At 32.5% G+C, this 19,205-nt stretch overlaps 3 protein-coding genes across 3 annotated transcripts; all 3 read left to right on the forward strand.

The window, feature by feature from the left end:
* Window positions 1–587: 587 nt before the first annotated feature.
* LOC107891619 (uncharacterized) lies at window positions 588–2,713 on the forward strand. The gene is made up of 3 exons (XM_016816460.2): window positions 588–1,999; window positions 2,156–2,212; window positions 2,306–2,713. The coding sequence occupies exons 1-3, from the start codon at window positions 1,297–1,299 to the stop codon at window positions 2,401–2,403; spliced, it is 858 nt and encodes a 285-aa protein (XP_016671949.1). The 5' UTR covers window positions 588–1,296; the 3' UTR covers window positions 2,404–2,713.
* A 7,668-nt stretch (window positions 2,714–10,381) lies between these two features.
* LOC107892913 (DNA-directed RNA polymerases II, IV and V subunit 3-like) lies at window positions 10,382–12,956 on the forward strand. Its single transcript, XM_041100506.1, has 5 exons — window positions 10,382–10,590; window positions 10,709–10,805; window positions 11,278–11,343; window positions 11,442–11,774; window positions 12,556–12,956. The coding sequence occupies exons 1-5, from the start codon at window positions 10,463–10,465 to the stop codon at window positions 12,826–12,828; spliced, it is 897 nt and encodes a 298-aa protein (XP_040956440.1). The 5' UTR covers window positions 10,382–10,462; the 3' UTR covers window positions 12,829–12,956.
* A 1,498-nt stretch (window positions 12,957–14,454) lies between these two features.
* LOC107891621 (peptidyl-prolyl cis-trans isomerase CYP19-4) lies at window positions 14,455–16,965 on the forward strand. Its single transcript, XM_041100507.1, has 8 exons — window positions 14,455–14,762; window positions 15,034–15,112; window positions 15,614–15,661; window positions 15,753–15,776; window positions 15,988–16,170; window positions 16,292–16,367; window positions 16,463–16,597; window positions 16,709–16,965. Exons 1-8 carry the CDS (start codon window positions 14,688–14,690, stop codon window positions 16,896–16,898), a joined length of 810 nt encoding a protein of 269 aa, XP_040956441.1. The 5' UTR covers window positions 14,455–14,687; the 3' UTR covers window positions 16,899–16,965.
* The last annotated feature ends 2,240 nt before the right edge of the window (window positions 16,966–19,205 follow it).

The following is a 19,205-nucleotide window of genomic DNA, read 5'->3' on the forward strand; positions in this document are numbered from 1 at the left end:
TTTTAAGAATTGTTTATGTAATAGTTTTTTGAAAATATGTGCAAATAAAATTGCATATTTTTATAAAAAAAATTAATAAATATAGATTAACTTAAAGATATAATCTAACTTAGAGAAATTTTGAAGTTAATAATTTAGAGTTAAATTAAAGTTAAACAACTAAAGATATTGATGTTATTATATATATTCGTGTTAAAACATGTGATAAATCAAAAAAGTATTCAAATAGTAAGCTTGCCACCAGTAAATTCGAAGGTCATCTACAAATTCTCCCCTCCGGGAGGATCATCCTGATAAGTACAGGCTATTTGTTACCCGAGTTTTAGAGTCTTTATCAGGAACATGAAGTTCTTGGTTGCCAAATATCACATGGGCTCAACTAGACATTCATCCCACACGTTCCATAATGATGACTTAATGGTAAGTCCAACACGTTAACATGACTTTACACGGAACCTTCAAACTCCAAAAACGAGAAAGAAGGAATCGACTCTCCAAAATACCAAGCCTACACTCTACTAATTCACCTTCAACCTTCAGCTTCCATACTCTCCTTATCTTTACTCTAACTTTCGGCTCTCCACCTCAACTTAGTGAATTAACGTCCACAGCAATCACCACTTTCTCTATTTTTTTTTTTTTGGTTATATAATTGTATCAACAGATATGATAGTGAATGGAATGCGATGAAGCCTTAAAGCCTGTAGGACACAGCATGTTCATCTCTTTGATTCGGCCACCTAAGTTGACTTTGCCATATCACATTCCACACCCTCCTATTCCTATATGGCCCGGCGTTCAACTTGGCTTGGACCACGTATCCATTTGACTTTTTTTGTAGTATTGGCCATCATTAGCAAGTGCCAAACCCATCAATTGAGGTAAGTTGAGAAACCGGAGAAAGGATGGATGAGCTCAGACTCCAGGTAAGCCCGCCGGATTTGACTCCTGTTTTACATTCTTTGATTCGTTAATTGCACATTAGATAAGGCCAGACATACATACATACTTACATACATAACTTTTTTTTCTCTGATTCGAGTTGAGTCATTGGATTTCTGAATTTGGATAGTAATTCAAGATTTTAAATGTGTAACATCTAGTTTCTGTTTCTGTCTAACTCTGACCGACGACATTGACCGGTCCTCCTTCCGTAGAAAATTTCAAGGTTTTATGACTCGCCTTGTTGAAAATTCAATCAATTTTAATAATATTATATAGAAATATAGATACACAACCATCGACTCTGCAAATTACCCAAAAATCAAATCAACCAGCAGAAGAGTTTAAGATAATATGAGAAACTCATCCGCAATTGCTTTACTCATCATTCTATTATTCATTCCAATCCAAGCAAGAAACCATCCTCCACCTTGTTCTACTTCATGCGGAGATATCCACAACATCGGATACCCGTTTCGCCTCAAAAGAGACCCACCCCACTGCGGCGACCCTGACTACGAGCTTTACTGCGACAACCACAATCGAACCATCCTCAACTTCCACGCCGGACTCTACTACGTCAACAACATTTCCTATGCCCAACGCCTTATCCGCCTCGTCGACATCAACTTAGCCGCCGGAAACTGCGGTTTGCCCTACAGATCTCTAGGATTAGAGGAAGTGGTGGGCGATGGTCGGTATTATAGACAGTATTTTAGCCCGCATGCCACTTTCGTGAGATGCTCAAAGGAAATTAATAGTATGGGTAGCAGCATGGTTCCCTGTTTGAGTGGGAATACGTCTCGGGTTTACCTTAATTACACTAACTACATGTTGTACGATTCTCATATTACAAGTGCTTGTGACATCATTGCCATGGTCCTCTCCGATCATAAGGTTGATCAGTTCCCATCCAGTTATGAAGAAATCCAGCGGACACTGCAGTTAGGGTTTGATCTGAGATGGGCAGTTGAGTGTAGGGATTGCAGGGCAGATGGTGGTTATTGCCAGTTTCCAACTCAAGAATCCAGCCGCTTTCACTGTAGCAAGGAAGATGGTAAGATTTCTTTACTCTTCTCCCTATTTATCCGCCTTTACACAAGCTTTTCATACCCATATTTATGGTAAAGCTTCAAGATGGCATGGTGTGAATATACTTATATACACTATATGTTAATTTGTACTGATTATGAATTAATATTTGTATATGCAGATTACGCTACCCAACTTCGGAACGCCATCTTGTTCCTTGCTTACGTCTTTGTAATCGGTAAGGTTCCCAGATTTGGTGAAATCAAAGTAGTTGAAATTTAACTCCTATTTATTTCCATGAACTCAAATATTGTTTTATATTGTTCTGTAGGTCTCATACTGTTTTGCAGATACATCCTAGCTCCCCTTGTTATTTTTGCTTTTCTTCTCCATAAATGCTTCTCAAGCAGAAACAGGATCCCTCGATAAACTCAACCAAATTTACTCTCCAAGAAAACAAAAAAAATTTCAAATTCGTTCCGGTAGATGTACACTTTCTTTCCGGTAATTTTGTAACTATGTAATCTATATCTATATTATATATAAAAAGTTGGGATAATGTAACATTTCCTACTTTGTAATTTTATAGAATATTTATTGTGATACATGTATTTTAAAAATGTCCAATACAGTATTTGAAGTATCAATAGATGTTGCATTATCGCTCATTTTCATAAAATGTTTAATGTGATTCCTAAACTATCAATACATGCAAATGATGAGAATTATAAGCTTTGAACTCAAGATATCGTGATCTTCACTATTTCAACTTTATCATTTTAACCAAAGTCACATTTGATTTTTGTATTATTTTTTTTAATTGTTACATAAAATTTTTTCACTCACACAGTAGGTGTATCATAATTTAGTTATATTTATTACAGTATTAGTGTATAATTAGCTTCCTATCCTATGCGATGCACGAGTTTAATTATATGTATCAATTAAAATATATTATATTTATTTCTTAAAAATTTATTACAGAATTTATAAGAAATAATATGATTAAGAAAGTAATAAAATAATATAATATAAATGTTTAATTTTTAGAATCTGTATAGTTGGTATTCTGATAAATAGAAGTTAAGAATAAAAAATTTAATATTAAAAATAAACATAAATCAATTACTGTGATAATATATTCAAAGTTAAATAATCATAACATATTATTTAAAATTTTAAAAATAAAACGAAAGTTCATTATGTAAAAATATTATATAAAAGTATAATATTAATATAACCTTAATAAACTAATCTGATAGTAGATTTTTTAATACTAATAATTTTTTTCATTTATGAATTATAAAATGTTTATAATACTACTTAATTTAGTTTTGTGTGATTATAAATGTATAATTTTGAATAATGTTATGGAAATATTAAATTTTGATAGAACAATGTTAAAATAATATTAACACTTATTATTTATTCTAATTAGATTTATTGAACATTATGTATTAGAAATTTACTTAATTAATTTATTTAAAATTAAAAAATATAGTTTTTAATATTTATTAGTTAATCATTTAAATATAATAATAAAATTTATCGATTAATTGAAATTATATGTTAAGTATTAAAACCATATATAGAAATTAATATGCTTTTCTTAATTTAATAAAATTAATGTTTTATAAATAATAAAAAAAGAAAAAAACCATACGATTTTTTTCATAAGTAATTAAAATATATAGTTAGGAAATATTTTAACTATGCCTACAAAACTTTATTTTTATTTGTATAAGAAAATATTACTTTTATACATATATATGGCTTTGTTATACCCTTTAGTAGAGCGAGACACTTGACAAGCTGTATGACGGCCCATAGCTCACTCCTTGCGATGCACCCCTTGCTAGGCCCACCAAAGCATAATCGTATAGTATAACCTCTAGGACATTGATGTCAGAGCAAGACAATCTATGACACTAGTCGGACCACGCAGTATGCATCATGGCCACAACTGGCCTGGAATGACACTAACACCTAGCCAGCCCATGTAGGACATCGTATGAATTACCACACGACACTACGAGATAAGAGATGACCCACTATATAAGCTTGGGTGCATGAGGGTCCAAGGATCTTTTTCCTACTCTCCCATCATCTTCGTCATCACCCATTGCCCTTCTCCTCCTCCTTGCTATTCTTTAAGAGCACCTCCTCTCTCCTCCTTCACTCCACCAACTCCCCACCTAACCTAGGTGACCCAATACTTCTCTCCACCACTACTTCCTCATTATTGGTGACTAATATCAACAATCGGTGTAGTGAGTGTGGATCGAACTGCCATGGCTCACTCTTCTACTATCATTTCTAAAAATATATAAAACTGAAACTAAGACCTTCAGCAAACCTAAACACAACCCCATAAACCTCCCCTGGCTGTTCAGCCACCCATAAACCTAAAGCAACAACAACACAACCAACAGCATTATCCACTTCCATCAGGGACATCCTCGTTTATTCCCTGCAACACCCTTGCCTAGCCCCCATACTATTAGTACATACCCACCATTATGGTACTATGCCTACCCCACCCAAGCCAACACCAACGACAGTGCCCAGCTTGTTGACCAAACCTCTCAAAACCCACAGTCGGTTCCCAACATTTCACTGAAATACAAGAAAAGATGAAAATATTGGAGGCCTATCTCTTCTAACAACTAAGGCTATACCAGGAACAACATGAGCACCAACCCAATCCTTCCTTAATAGACAACACAACCACCAACAAACACATAGAAGAGGGATTCATTTAGACTATATTACACTTCCACATAACATGAAATGTATATCTAGCTTCTACACAAATCATGCTAGTATTAGAAGGATTAAATAATTACATATGCAACAATTCTAATTAACAAGACAAATATTCCAAATCATCATATGTGACAAATATATTGAACAATCCAAAATATATGAGACTAAAATAAGATATATATTAATACCAATGAATAAATAAAGAATAAAAATAAATTACATCTTATAAACTTGAAGAATCAAAACATCAAAATTTCTTTAACTACAATAAAGAGTTTAACAACACATGTTGAGAGAAAAACAAGAAGTAAAGAAAAAAATCAAAGTTGTCCCTTCCTTGTGATCCTAAAAATGTGTATGTTTAGGCTAAAACTAGAAAAGACAAAAAGGCCAAGTTAAAATAGCTTTTTTAGCTTCAACGTAACAGACTTGCAAGCCATTTTTGTAATTCTTTAAGTGTCCATAAGTCTCTTGCTTTGCCACTTCATAAAGTTGGTAACATTATTTCCTTTGATTTGGATTTTATTATCTTTGACATCATATTCATAGTTACACATTCAAAACCTACTTTAGTGGTGCTTTACCTTTTCACTCTTTTATTTTTGAAATACTAATAAAGAAAAAGGGTGTCAAAAAGTAATCTCCATTCCTCCTGTGATTAAAATTTCAAATAAGTTTAAGTATGGAAAGCATAGAGAAGACATTTGCTGAGGTAGGGGAGAAACTACTTAAAGAGATGAACCTGAAACTACTTAAAGAGATGAACCTTTCAACGTGGAATTTATGTTACTGTTGGGGATCGACCCAATTAAGCAATGAATAAGTAAAAATAATAGAAGAAACTGAAAAATTAAACACACAAATTTAATGTGGAAAAACCTCTCTAAAGAGGATAAAAAACCACATGTAAAGACAATTTTACTATAATGACAAAAGAACGAAAAGTACAAAAGATAGAGATAAAAACTAAACTCCAAAAACCTGAAAACAAAGAACCCTCAAAACATAAAGAAAATTCTCTTAAAAATGTTATGAGTTCTAATATTTAATGGGTGTGTTTTCTAATATTGTAAAAGAGCCTATAATCAGAGTTTGATTGAAACAAAAAAAACAGAGTTTAATTAAAAGATCGATTATTTCTCAAATTTGACTGAAATAAGAGTCATACTTAACAGTTGCAAATCTTGATCAACAAGTGTACAATAAAACTTGGCAGTAACTTAGAAGGCAAAGATGATTTCCCATCTAAGGGATCAGCTCAATGTAGAAGCCCAAATTTGCTGGGCCCAGTGTCCAAATAAAAGACAATAATAACAAACCCAAAAGACTAGCCCAAATCATGTTTAACCCAGCAGGCCCAAAATTAAAAAAAAAAACTAGCCTAGGAAACTAAAATTTTAGCAGCAGAAAACCCTAGCTACTCTTTGCGCCGCATGCTTCCTCGTCTGCCTCCCCAGCCACCAGCCTCCTCACGCCTGCTTCTGCCACTACACGCCATCGTCACGCCTTTCTGACACCTGCAGAGAGAAATGAATGCAAAGCAACAGGAGAATCCAGCGAAATAAAGAGCAAAAAACGAAAAAATGAAAAGCAATGGTTGTAATGTGGCTATAAAAGGCAAAGTCTCCTCTTGTAAATTTTTTTATGAACACTGGAAATCAGAAAAGCAACACAAAAATATTGAAATGGTTGATTTAGATCTTATTATTTTCTGTTCGTTTTCCCTTTTTTTTCATTTTTTATCTTTTTGTTTATTTATTATTTTTTTATAAATCTTTTTAATAAAAAACGTAGAAATAAAAAGGGGTTTAAAGGAGCCGTACCTGAGGGCGGTGCTCCTCCGTAAGGACGCCTAAGGTAGCCACCTCCGATGAAAGGTGGCCGGAAGTCGAAGGGTCTTCGATTATTTCGGGCATTTTCGCCTGATTTTTGGAGGTTTCGGCTTCAAATCGGGCTTGGGGAGGTCGTTTTGATCGAAATGGCTTTTTTGTTTGGAATCCACCGCCGTACACGATGGTCACTGCCATCATCGGTCGGCGGCCATGACGGACGGACGGTGGCTCTATCGGTCGGAGAAAAGGGGAAGGGATTGAGAGAGTTTTGATGTTTTTTTTGAGAAAGAAGAAAAAAATGAAATTTTGAGAAAAAAATCTGACTTAAATAAATAAGTAAAACGGCACCATTTTGGGGGTGGGGTTCAGAGGCCAAAACGACGTCGTTTTGGACCTCTGACCCGCAACCCGACCCGCTACATGGCTGGGATTCGCGTGTTTTGCCTGGAGAGGCAATTTGCGCGTTCAGCCCCTCTGCTTTTATAGTGCAGTGTAATCTCCCCCTTTTATTTCTTTCAGTTTGGTCCATAAATTTCATGCTGATTTCATTTTAATCCTCGCTGAAGCGCTGCGTTTTAGGGCTGGGGAATATTTCCCTGGAAGTCCCTTTCCGCTTCAGCGCATTTTGTTTTAGTCCCTCGTCACCCTCTTTAATTTATTTGCGATTTGAACCCCAAATTTTGGGTCCGTTTTCAATTCCATCCTTATTCCATTTAATTATTTTATTTTATTTTTTAAAAAAATTAATTAATTAATTTGTTTTGTTTTGAGCTCTTCTTTTATTATTATGCATTTTAAGTTTTACGTAGTTATTTTAAATGTTTCACATAATATTTATTTAATTTTTTTGTATTACATTATTTGTTTTAAACTATTATATTGCCCTTTATTTTTTATATATTATTTTTAATAAAGAAAAAGAATACTGTTTTGTGTTCTTTTATTTATTTATTTTAAACTATATTAGTATTTTTCATTTTAAGTTTCATATTTTGTTTGCTTGAGATATTCACCATTCATTTCGAATTGATTTCATAAATTACTTGTCTTATATTATTAGCTACGCAAAATTGTTCTCGATTATTTCGTTTACTCGGGTTATTAATATTGGTATGTTAAAGTGATGCATGTGGTATGATTATTATCATTATGCATGTGTAATTTGTTAATTTGTTTTCACATTATTGCCATTTATTAACGTGATATTTTATTCGTGAATTGTCATTTCATGTTCTATATTATCGTTTTATTTCATTTCATTGCTTCAAAGTTACGTTCGATTTGTATACACCCATAATAAACCGTTTTATTTTCTCACAAAACAAGTGCACCTCGTTCAAGTGGTCATTATTCAAAAAAGAAAATTTTTTCTAAATAAGGCAATATTTCGCGTTTGGAAAATCGAGAAAACGCGCCCTAACGTGCTGGGTTTCGATTTCTCGTTCGACCAAATAGCCAAATATCCTTTTTAAACTTTTAAAATAAGGCAATATTTCGCGTTTGGAAAATCGAGGAAACATGCCCTAACGTGTTGGGTTTCGACTTCTCGTTTGACCAAATAGCCAAATATCCTTTTTAAACTTTTAAAATAAGGCAATACTTCGAGTTTGGAAAATCGAGGAAATGTGCCCTAACGTGCTGGGTTTCGATTTCTCGTTCGACTAAATAGCCAAATATCCTCTTAAAACTTCAAAGTATGGTTTCATTAAACTATAAGGTGATCTTGGTTTCGATGGTTTAGAGTATCGTGTCCTAACGTGCTGGATGTGATATTCCTTCAGAACAAGAGAATCTTATATTTCAATTCACGTGATCAGAGTTTCTTTTAAGGATCGTATTTTTAAAACTCTTCAAATTTTCAATTTTCGACACTAAGACACTAATTAATCAACTAGGTACCAATTTTGGGCGTATCGAGGGTGCTAATCCTTCCTCGTGCGTAACCGACTCCCGAACCCGTTTTCTGAATTTCGTAGACCAAAATCGTTGTTTTAATAAAAATTAAATCGTTTATTAAAAACAACCACTTTTCGAGGTGACCCTATCACACCTCATCAAAAAAGATTGATGGTGACTCTCGTTTTCATTCTTTTTTCAAAATTCAAGTCGACTCCGTTTTAACAAAAAAATGGTGTCACTCAAGATGATCAATGCAAATATCAAGAAGCTGGTGGAAATAAAAAAGTGATCAGTACTCTAAAGATTTGGAAGGAGCTAGCAAACTAGTAAAGGGAAACCTTTGAGTCACTTTTAACAATAAGAGGGACTGAGATATACATCAAATCCCAGCATTTATCTAAAGAATTTGGTTAAGATATCCCAGCATTTATCTTAAGAATTTGGTACAAGTGCATTTTATTGTTTTGCATTTCCATCATTTGTTAACCAAACTGTATGAACAATATCGTGCCTCTAGTTTTAACTATTACTCTTTTGTCATACTATAATGTGGCAACACCAATAGACCACTAAAAGCATTTCATAAACAAGCCAAATTCGGTTGTTAATTTAGTGCTCTATATTACAGTGTGATGTGTTATTATACTTGAATATTTGGTTATGTTTCCCGAAAAGAGAAACTATGCGAAGCTTATTTTATACGTTTTTTTCCTCATATATATCGAACCCAATGTTTATTTTGCAAAAATTGTATCTAGGTCCTCTAGTCACCAACTTCACTCACTTTTTCTTTTCTTTTCAGCTTTATACATAATACTGATTGCAATTCCTTCTTTGTTCAAGTCATCTTGGAAATAAGTCCTAATTCATCCATGTAGTGTCAAAAGCGTAAGGTTTTAGTATTCAAATAGTACTTGACATCGGGGATGGTAGATGAAACTCCAAAATGAGGAATATTCTGCAACCTTTTTTCTCTACAAGTTTGCCTGTGCACATAAAGATTGATCTCAACTCGTTTGCAACATCGGAACAACCTTAGTGATCTTGAAAGCTAACACCTGGGAGAACCATTCTTCTATCCATTCCTTATGTATTAACAGAGAACACCTTTCCTTCAGCAGGTTTTCAACCATCTCTTCCTTGCAAACCACCACTAAGACATGATTTTTCACCTTTTATAGTAGGAATATAAATACCCAGTTCACCTTCCATATTGAATTGCATGGAATTGACATAAAGTTCCGACTTCAAAGCTGGAACTTGCAGGATCCAACTTTATCCTTCAATCGTTTAAACTCATCTATTTCACCAATAATTGAAAACCTCATACAATTTGCTAAATAAATATGGTGTTACTTTCATGGGTAAACTACTCCCTGAAGCACGAAGAATTGCTTAAAATTTAAAAGGATTTATATAAAAATATTTGACTTTGAAAATAGACTTAGGAAAAGAAGTTAGACGGTTTTTAAATTAATAATATCTTATATTATATAATTTATAACATATAAACATTAAATTTATATTACTGTACTATAAACATTAAAAAAGATTAAAGATTAAAATATTTACAATTTTAGTAAATAAAAAATATATAAAATTAAATTAAAAATAATATAAATATGTTTTAATTTTTTTTAAATTAATAAGATAGCTTAAAATACACTTAATGCCATGTTTGGTTCAATGTATTGCCAATACACCCCTAATCGATAGGCCCCACTAATCTCTCTTTATTCCGTCGTTTGATTCAATGTATTCCTAATACGCGTGTAATACATTACTTTTCTAATCGGTGAAAACTACCGATTTCTAATCCCCCTCTTTTGCCCAAATTAGATGCCTCTTCAGTTTCCCCTCCCTGTTTTACCCTCTACCTCTTCTGTTCCCCTTTGCCTCTTCTGTTCCTTCCTTCTAGCTTCTGCCGATTTGCCCTAAGTGTACATACGAACTGGAAGTGGCAGCTGTTCCCTAAGTGCTAAGAGCAACATATGGAGACGACGACTCATCGGACTTCGACTTCGACCACTCCCCTACGCTGTCTCTTCCCGCCAATTCCAATCCCCAAAAGGAGGAGACGCTGTCGTCTCCTCTCCCTCCGCCTCCTGTTTCAAAAGCGGTTTGATGTTATTCTTTACTATTATTATGCTTAGTTCCATTGTTAAATAAATAATCTTTGGGTTTTCTTCCTTATGATTCAAGGATATGGTTTTGATCTTTGTTCTTATTGCAAGTAGGTATTGGATTGATTTTAACAAATGGGAGGTTTTTATCAATGATGATCGAACGCGCACCTTTCTTTCACTCGAAGTCGTTACGGGAGGATTACCCGAGGTAAGTGTGCTGGAGTTTTCTTTTTTTCTTTTACTGAAATTGTAATTCTTTTGCATATTGAGCTTGCTTTCATTGTTTATATATATGGACATCTCAAGTGAAAAAGAAAAGCTAAAGAAAGAGGACGATATACCATAGCTTTATTGCCTATCTTATTTTGTATAGAGATGCTTGGGTTTCCAAGTTATGTTTCTAAAAGTGGTATATAATTTAGAGATTGATGCTTCAGTTGGAGTAAAAACTTCTAAATAATGTTTATTTTGCACTGGTTTGTCATACTGGTCGGGTATTTGTTCTATTCTCATTTCCTAACAATTAAGTATTTAAGTCGTATCTGCTCTCAGTAGGATGGCAATCTTATGTAGAACAAATCGGGATGCTCATCTTGCAGTTCTTTTTCTTTTCCCTCTATATTCCACTGTTCTTTTATTTCCAAATAAATGGCATTTACTTTGTTGCAATTAACTCGCAGATAACTAAGCAAATTCAGGCTGTTAACGAGGTTTACAAGTTTTACAATCTTCCCGAGTTCTATAAGGTCTGTGCCGTTATAATTAATTGCCAAATCTAATCAATACTTCATAAAATGCAGAGCAATGATCTTATTCTTCTATCATATTATTTGTCAACCTACAGGATCCAAGGCCTCATATATCATTGGCTTGGGCACTAGGTGACGTTAGTGGTTCCCTTAACAAGTCGTTTGTACAACTGAAATTGTTTCTTTTCAGAGGGATTATTATTGTGAAGTTACGGCGAGGGCAAGAACTGAGGCTGAGGGCAATTGCGAGGAAAGGGATAGGGAAAGATCACGCCAAATGGTCACCTACTGCGACGGTGACTTTTATGTATGAACCTAAGATTCATATCAATGAAGATTTGATGGAAAGCTTGACGCTTGAAGAGAAGCTAAGCTTTGTTGAGAGTAGTCCAACTAAAGTCTTTGACATTGACCCAAATACCCAACAGGTATGCTATGCCTTTACTTTCTACATCATTACATCTATTCTAACAAAGAAATTGTTTGAGATTAAGCTTTGGGTTGTGTTGGCTATCACTAGAGCTTCTGGATTGTTAAAGCAATTGCTGGTTTTGATTAATTACATCTATGGTCTGTCCAATAGGAGGATTGAATTGCTTTGCACGTCATCAAGGTCTTTCCTTTTAGAGTTTCTAGTTTGCTTGAGCTTAAAATGTGGACGTGTTTTAGTAGCATTTTGTCTTTATATGTTTCTTACAAAAGTTCCTCTTATGTGCCTTTTACTTTTGTGAATCATGAGGATATTGATGGAACTTGAGCTTCAGTTTAGGTTTCTGGATTGGAGTGTTTCTCCTTGTATTAGGGCTGTTAATACCACCCTGTGTTTATCTCAAAGCTAAAGATACGAGGTGTCAAACTACATTTCTTTCTGCTTTCATTTAAATGGGGCATGCTTGCTACTGCTGCCATTACTGTGTTGAAAACCTTATTTCTATAGGAAGTCTCCAATGATACCGTAATGTTGTTACTGACTATTATTACAGTGAGTGTTGGAGCATTTCGGAATTAGTTCGTTTGATTAGTGCTTTCTTTTGCCTCATATTTTGTGTAGATAGCTGTTCTGACTTGCTTGAGCATCATATGTTTCATGTATGTTGAGTGCATTGTTTCAGTCCCTATATTGTGAGCCAAAAATTGGAGGTTATGCTATTTCACTGCTGCTGCTGTTGGCGCTGCTAACTATGAATTCTATTTTTATCTTGAAAACAGGTTGTGGTGGTTGATCCAGGGGCGTATACCTATGACAATGAGGTGCTAAAGAAAGCTGAAGCTATGGGCAAGCCAGGTCTTGTGGAGATATATGCCAAAGAAGACAGTTTCATCTTTACAGTTGAATCCACTGGTGCGATCAAAGCTTCTCAGTTGGTTCTTAATGCTATAGAAATCCTGAAACAGAAGTTGGATGCAGTTCGCCTGTCTGAGGATACTGTGGAAGCTGATGATCAGTTTGGTGAACTAGGTGCCCATATGCGAGGAGGATGATCTGCTTGTAATTAAGAACTAGCCATTGACATTTGTAGGTTTCAGAAAAGGCGTGTTTACATCTAACTAACTTCCTTTTGTTTAAAACTCTTGAGATATTTTGGGTAGAACAGACTACTTGTTTTCCTCGATGAAAATTGTCAGCTATATGCCATCTGTTTTAAACTTAAAAGCCAACAAAGCATGGACTGGCAAATGATTTAGCCTGTAGCTTATTACTTTGTCCAAACTATCAGCCTTTGTATTTATGTTTCTGCTTTGTTGTTTCTTCCCACCAGTGATTCATCAGTGAGCTTTTAGCTGGTTGAAATGTATAGTAGCATATCGCTTTTTGCCTCTATTGTATGTCGAGATTAAGTTTCCCTTTGGCTTCGTCAAGTTGTCATCTAGGTTTAAAAATGGTGGCTACAACTACAGTAGAAACTTATATTACTACAACTTTATTACTCCATTCTTATTCTGCTTCTCTACTTGAGCCTTTATGGAAGTTTTCAGAATTAAATTGACGGTCAAACTGATCAAACCATCAATTTTCGGTTCAATGAGTTCGTCCATCTTTAATCACGAGTTCAATTAATTTTTTTCTTGGTTCAACTGATTTACACTTATTTGTGAATCAATTGATCTAATTTGAACCGATACAGTTGAAACTAAATTTTACTTAATTTATGTAAATCTTGGCGGTCCAAGAATTCTCTTATCAACTTAAACATGAAACAAGTCAAAATAATACAATGACACGTTTAATAATCGTCTTCCTTGGCACGTATGTTTGGAACTCGGATTGAGTATTTATGCAGAATATAATTCTCAAGTTATATTTTGATTTTAGTAAATTCATATAAGAACATTTTATTATTAAGAATTTTATAAAATTATATATCATTATTAAATTATATTTAATATTAATTATTTTAAATGGTATAAATTCATATAAGAAAATTTATTATCAAGAATTTTATGAATTTATATATTATTAAATTATATGTAATAATTATTATTTTAAATTATACAAATTCATAAAATATAATTTATTAGTTATAATTATTTTAAATTTTATTAAATCATATATTTTAATTAAAATATATTTAATATTAATTATTTCAAATTTTCTTTTATAGTATCATATATTATGATTTGAGTAAATTCATATAAGAATATTAATTATTAAGAATTTTATTAAATTATATATTTTAATTATAATATATTTAATAATAATTATGTTAATTTATATTTTACAGTATCATATATTATGATTTGAGTAAATTCATATAAGAATATTAATTACTAAGAATTTTATTAAATTATATATTTTAATTATAATATATTTAATAATAATTATGTTAAAATATGATTAAATTATTTATTATTGATAATAATAATCTTATTAAAATTTAAATAACAATAACAATAATCATTTACCAAAACAAATTTATGCTATTACACTTCTATTCCATTCAACCAAACATAATATTACTATTACGTCTCTATTCCATTACATTCAACCAAACAGTTAATTTACTATTACACCTCTATTCCAATACACCTCTAATCCAATACAGCGAACCAAACGTCGTGCCCTTAATTTAGTTATATTAATCCCATATATCTGGCCGAATTTTCACTGGCCATAAACCCTATGTTGAGATATATGAGAAAAAAAACTGTTGTACAACATGGTTGAACCCACCAGCCAATGACATTCAACCAAAACATCCATCCAACTACGTGGCGCACGCTCATTGGTTGATCAGTCTAGCTGTGACGTCCTTTCCCGTATATAGTTCTTCTTTACTCCTCCCTGCTTCAGTCCATAACAATAATCGCCTACGAAAGTTGAAACACAAAAGATCGAAGAGATGGATAGATCAAGATTGCGGTCTCTCACCTTGCTTTGCACTTTGGTTCTTCTTGGATCTCTAGCTTCTACTCAGGTTCACTTTTTGTTCATGTTCTGGGTTTTGTTTTTGGTGTTGATCCGTGAATAAAATGTGAAAATCTCTTTATATTTTGTTAAGATCTTCTGGGATTTTTCTGGGTTTATTGACCGATTGTTTAATTATTCTGTCTTTCTTTGTTTCACTTAATTTACTGAGCATAAGATTGGTGGTATATTTCTTTATAATGAGATAGATGAATTTGTCGATAATCAGATGTAATTAGTGAATTTCGTTATTTGATGTGTTTTTTTCTTGGAATTTGCAGGCAAAGAAGTCCAAGGAAGATCTGAAAGAAGTTACTCACAAAGTTTACTTTGATGTTGAAATTGCTGGAAAACCTGCTGGTATGCTTCCACTTTTCTTACTTACGGATTAATCCCATTGGATCTGTGATAAAAGCTTAAATGCTATCCCTTAAGCTGTGACACGAATTGTCCAACAATGGCGTATGTGGAAATGTTTCTTTGAACAATTTGCAGATAGGGATGGACTTTTCTTTTGGCAAGGTAAAGTATAGGGGTTGTTCAAGGATTGAACTCGGAGCTAGTGTCAACTGAAGACTTTGATATCAAGTCTTCTATCATTCCATAGATTTAAATAGTAAAGAGTGGTGAAAGTAACTTAGCTTTCGATATACCGTTATTTTCTAAAAGTGGGTGAAAGCATCCTGGACTTAGTGCCTTAAGAAGAAATGAAGATTTAGTTTGACAGGGGGAGAGAGCTTTAATTGAATCATTTCCGTATAGATTTCTGGATAGAAGTTATATGTTGCTTCGCATTATAGCTGCTTATGCTTTTCGGTTTAGAGTTAGACAGCTCAAAGATTACTGAACTATTGTTCTCAGGTCGAATTGTCATTGGACTCTTCGGAAAGGCAGTTCCAAAAACAGCAGGTATGATGGTGGTATGGCTACATTAATGGCTGTAGTGTGTGATTCTCCTAGCAGTTATTTTTCTAATCGGCTTAAACTTTCTTATATGCAGAAAACTTCCGAGCACTATGCACAGGTATGAGTTACTTAATCTCTTTGATCAACCTTTGTTAATGTAAATAAAGATGTAATAGCTGTAGGACTAGGGAAAACCATAAGCGACAGTTGTTGAGAAATGAAAATGAAAACAAAAACGAAACTGAAGATTCACTGGCCTTTTGTGAATGGCTCCTTAGAAACTTTTATTTAAAGTAGAGCCTTTTTTTAGATTGGGTTTTCTATTACAGGTGAAAAAGGTGTTGGAAAGAGTGGGAAACCTCTCCACTTCAAAGGAAGTGCTTTCCACCGGATTATTCCAAACTTCATGATTCAAGGTGGTGATTTTACACTTGGTGATGGAAGAGGTGGAGAATCAATCTATGGTGAGAAATTTGCTGATGAGAATTTCAAGCTGAAGCACACTGGACCTGGTGAGCCAATATGCCATTATTAATATCAAGTGCAATATATAACTTAAAGAAAGACTGAAATTTTAGGACAGGACTGAACCCTTTTTTCTTTTTTCTTTTTTCCCTTTTTTGTGGAATATAGGGCTTTTGTCAATGGCAAATGCTGGTCCCGACACCAACGGCTCACAATTCTTCATCACAACCGTGACAACCAGCTGGTAAATAACAAATTGACGATCGCAAACAGTTAAAGATGTTTATAGTTTTCAGGTTTTACATTGTTGGTAATGATTGGCTACTATTTATCTTACAGGTTGGACGGCAGACATGTTGTTTTCGGAAAGGTGCTGTCTGGAATGGACGTGGTTTACAAAGTCGAAGCGGAAGGAAGGCAGAGTGGCACACCCAAGAGCAAAGTTGTGATTGCTGACAGTGGTGAACTCCCTCTGTAATTATCAAAGCTCAAACTTGGGTCTTTTCTTTATTCCAATTAAGTCCATGATAAATCCTCCAAGATGAACCTTTTTTTTTTTTTTTTTTTGCTTTTTTGTCCTAGCAGAATCTGGTTAGCTGATAAGAATCATATCTTTCACTTGCTCTATGATATGTTATGCGTAGCCTTAAAAACTTATAAGATTTGGTTACTGGGTGATTACAAACAGCCAAGAGTTTTTCAGCCTTTTGAGACTCGTTTAAAACTTGTCAAACTGCAAGAAGCTTTGTCAATCCCAACATCTGAGTCTTCATAGACATGGGGTGTAATGAGTCAAATAAGTTGGCTATACTAAACATATATAATTCATCATTCTTTTTTAATTATTTTAAAATTATCTTTTTAATTATCTAAAAATAAAATCAATCTCTTTATTTAACCTTTAAATAATTTTAATATATTTCATTTTTTTAAGAAACTATCCAACGAGTAACCAAACTTCCTCTCGCCACTATTGAAGTAAGCTACAACATTCCCACCATCCCACTATCACTAAACCCCATCATATCCTTCAACCATCACCTCCGTCATAGCCACTATACTGCCTAAGCCACAATATCATTATATTCATTTACCCATTTTCCCATTGTCAAACCACCAACATCACATCACCATCAAGCCCCCTAACCGAGAGCCACTCCATCAGTCACCATCAACTCTCAACTCACCATACTAACTTAAACCCAGAAACAACAACCCACAAAAAGACTAGTAATAAACAATAGTCAATAACCAAAAATTATAAATTAGATACTAAAAAAGATAGGGGGAGGAGAATTGATCGGTGCCCTTATTTGGACCGGAGAACGGTCGGAAAAACGAGCGACGATGGTGCAAGGACAACGATCATTGAGAAGCAGTGGTGTTTGTGGGAAACCAATCAGGGAAGAGATGGAGAAGAATCGGTTGTCGGCAGCTTGAACAAAGACCGAATATGTTGGCGGCAAAACTACGACGGTTTTTTCCTATTCTTTCCTTAAACCCTGCTAGTAATAAGGATGTTGGTTTCTTAAAACATCTCGCAGAAATAAGAGAATGGGCTAGATTTATCCTGACGGAAACAACTGTAACAATATTGTTTATAATGTTAGGCAACATGTATGATAAACAAAATCATACCAAAAGAAAAAGTGACATTATCCCATATTTGAGAATTCGTAAAATTTCTACTTATTTATTATTTCCTTTTGTAGTATTTTAATGAAATGTATGAATATATGATTTAATGAAAGGAATCCTTTAAAGTTAATGTACAATATATGCTTCAATAATTTTGGTATAATTGTGGTTAATCCCTCACATGCATTCATGTTATCATAAATTTTTTTGTAAACATATTGATTAATTTTCAATAATTAGTCAATGTCCCTGAATTAATTTGATCAATGACCCTTCACCGTGTTGAGTAAGAATTTTTTTTTTAATAACAAGATGTCTTTAACCGAATAATTTTAAACAACTTTTTAACACACTTTTTAATATTATATCAAAATAGATTTAATATTTTTTAGATAATGTTCAAACAATTTTTAAAAATTTTAAAGAGTAATTCATCAGGAAAAATTAATTTTAACAGATATTTAATTTTTAAAATATTATTCCAAATACTTTTTTTGGAATATTTGAAATACTGTTTAAAAAGAAAAAAAAGTTTTAAAAAATAAAAGAAAATATTTATTTAAAACTCTTATTTCAAATATAATTAAGAACGGAAAAAATTTTTTAAAAAATGTTTCTACAATAAAATTTTCATATATTTTAAAAATTATTTTAAGCATATCATTAAATGTTCATTTTTCCTATATTATAATTAAATACCTAAATTTTTTTGATTTAAAAATGATTTAAATATAAGATTTGAAATTTAACATTTAATGATTTTTAATTTAAATAAAAATTAAACAAAAAATGAAGTATTTAATCTAATATATACATTAATCTTAAAATATAATTTTTAAAAATATTTTATATTTTCTAAATAATAAATAAGAAACCAAATTAAAAAAATTAAAGATTTTTAACAAAAATTATAAATAAATTGATATTAAATATTATTTCTTAACCTATTAAATTAAATTATGTTAATTTCCAAATAATTTATATGATATATCATATCCCTAAAGTTTCTACATTTAGAAAAACATCAATCTTAATTACATTAAAAAATAATTACATTTTTATAAAAATTCCACTTATGAAATTAATAAATAATAACAAATAATTGTTGTAATGTAATACATTAAATACAACCATTTAAAATGAAATAAATAGAATAAATACCAAAAAAATGTTATAATATGTACTATATTCTTAACTAAATTGCGGTCCCTAAAAATTTATTTTAAATATTTTTATACGTAAAAAGGGTAAATATAAAATGGGGTATAAATTTAAATAAATTAAAACTCTAATTATCCTAATTTAATACATAAAAAATATAATTAAAACTCTAAAATAAAACGGTAAATATAAAACTAAAAAATTAAATATTTTTATATATAAAAACGATAAATATTATTTAACATATTAATTTAAATAAATTAAAACTCTAATTGTCTTAATT

Source organism: Gossypium hirsutum, chromosome D09 (genome assembly GCF_007990345.1).
Source record: "Gossypium hirsutum isolate 1008001.06 chromosome D09, Gossypium_hirsutum_v2.1, whole genome shotgun sequence".
Lineage (NCBI taxonomy): Eukaryota > Viridiplantae > Streptophyta > Magnoliopsida > Malvales > Malvaceae > Gossypium > Gossypium hirsutum.

Bases quoted from the DNA above. Each gene is read 5' to 3' on its own strand.
- LOC107891619 (XM_016816460.2), top strand. From the start codon at position 1,297: ATGAGAAACTCATCCGCAATTGCTTTACTCATCATTCTATTATTCATT. The intron at 2,000-2,155 runs GTAAGATTTCTT...TTGTATATGCAG, and splicing joins TCACTGTAGCAAGGAAGATG to ATTACGCTACCCAACTTCGG. The intron at 2,213-2,305 runs GTAAGGTTCCCA...ATTGTTCTGTAG, and splicing joins TGCTTACGTCTTTGTAATCG to GTCTCATACTGTTTTGCAGA.
- LOC107891621 (XM_041100507.1), top strand. From the start codon at position 14,688: ATGGATAGATCAAGATTGCGGTCTCTCACCTTGCTTTGCACTTTGGTT. The intron at 15,777-15,987 runs GTATGAGTTACT...TTTCTATTACAG, and splicing joins CTTCCGAGCACTATGCACAG to GTGAAAAAGGTGTTGGAAAG. The intron at 16,598-16,708 runs GTAATTATCAAA...TTGTCCTAGCAG, and splicing joins GACAGTGGTGAACTCCCTCT to AATCTGGTTAGCTGATAAGA.
- LOC107892913 (XM_041100506.1), top strand. From the start codon at position 10,463: ATGGAGACGACGACTCATCGGACTTCGACTTCGACCACTCCCCTACGC. The intron at 10,806-11,277 runs GTAAGTGTGCTG...ATTAACTCGCAG, and splicing joins TTACGGGAGGATTACCCGAG to ATAACTAAGCAAATTCAGGC. The intron at 11,775-12,555 runs GTATGCTATGCC...TCTTGAAAACAG, and splicing joins TTGACCCAAATACCCAACAG to GTTGTGGTGGTTGATCCAGG.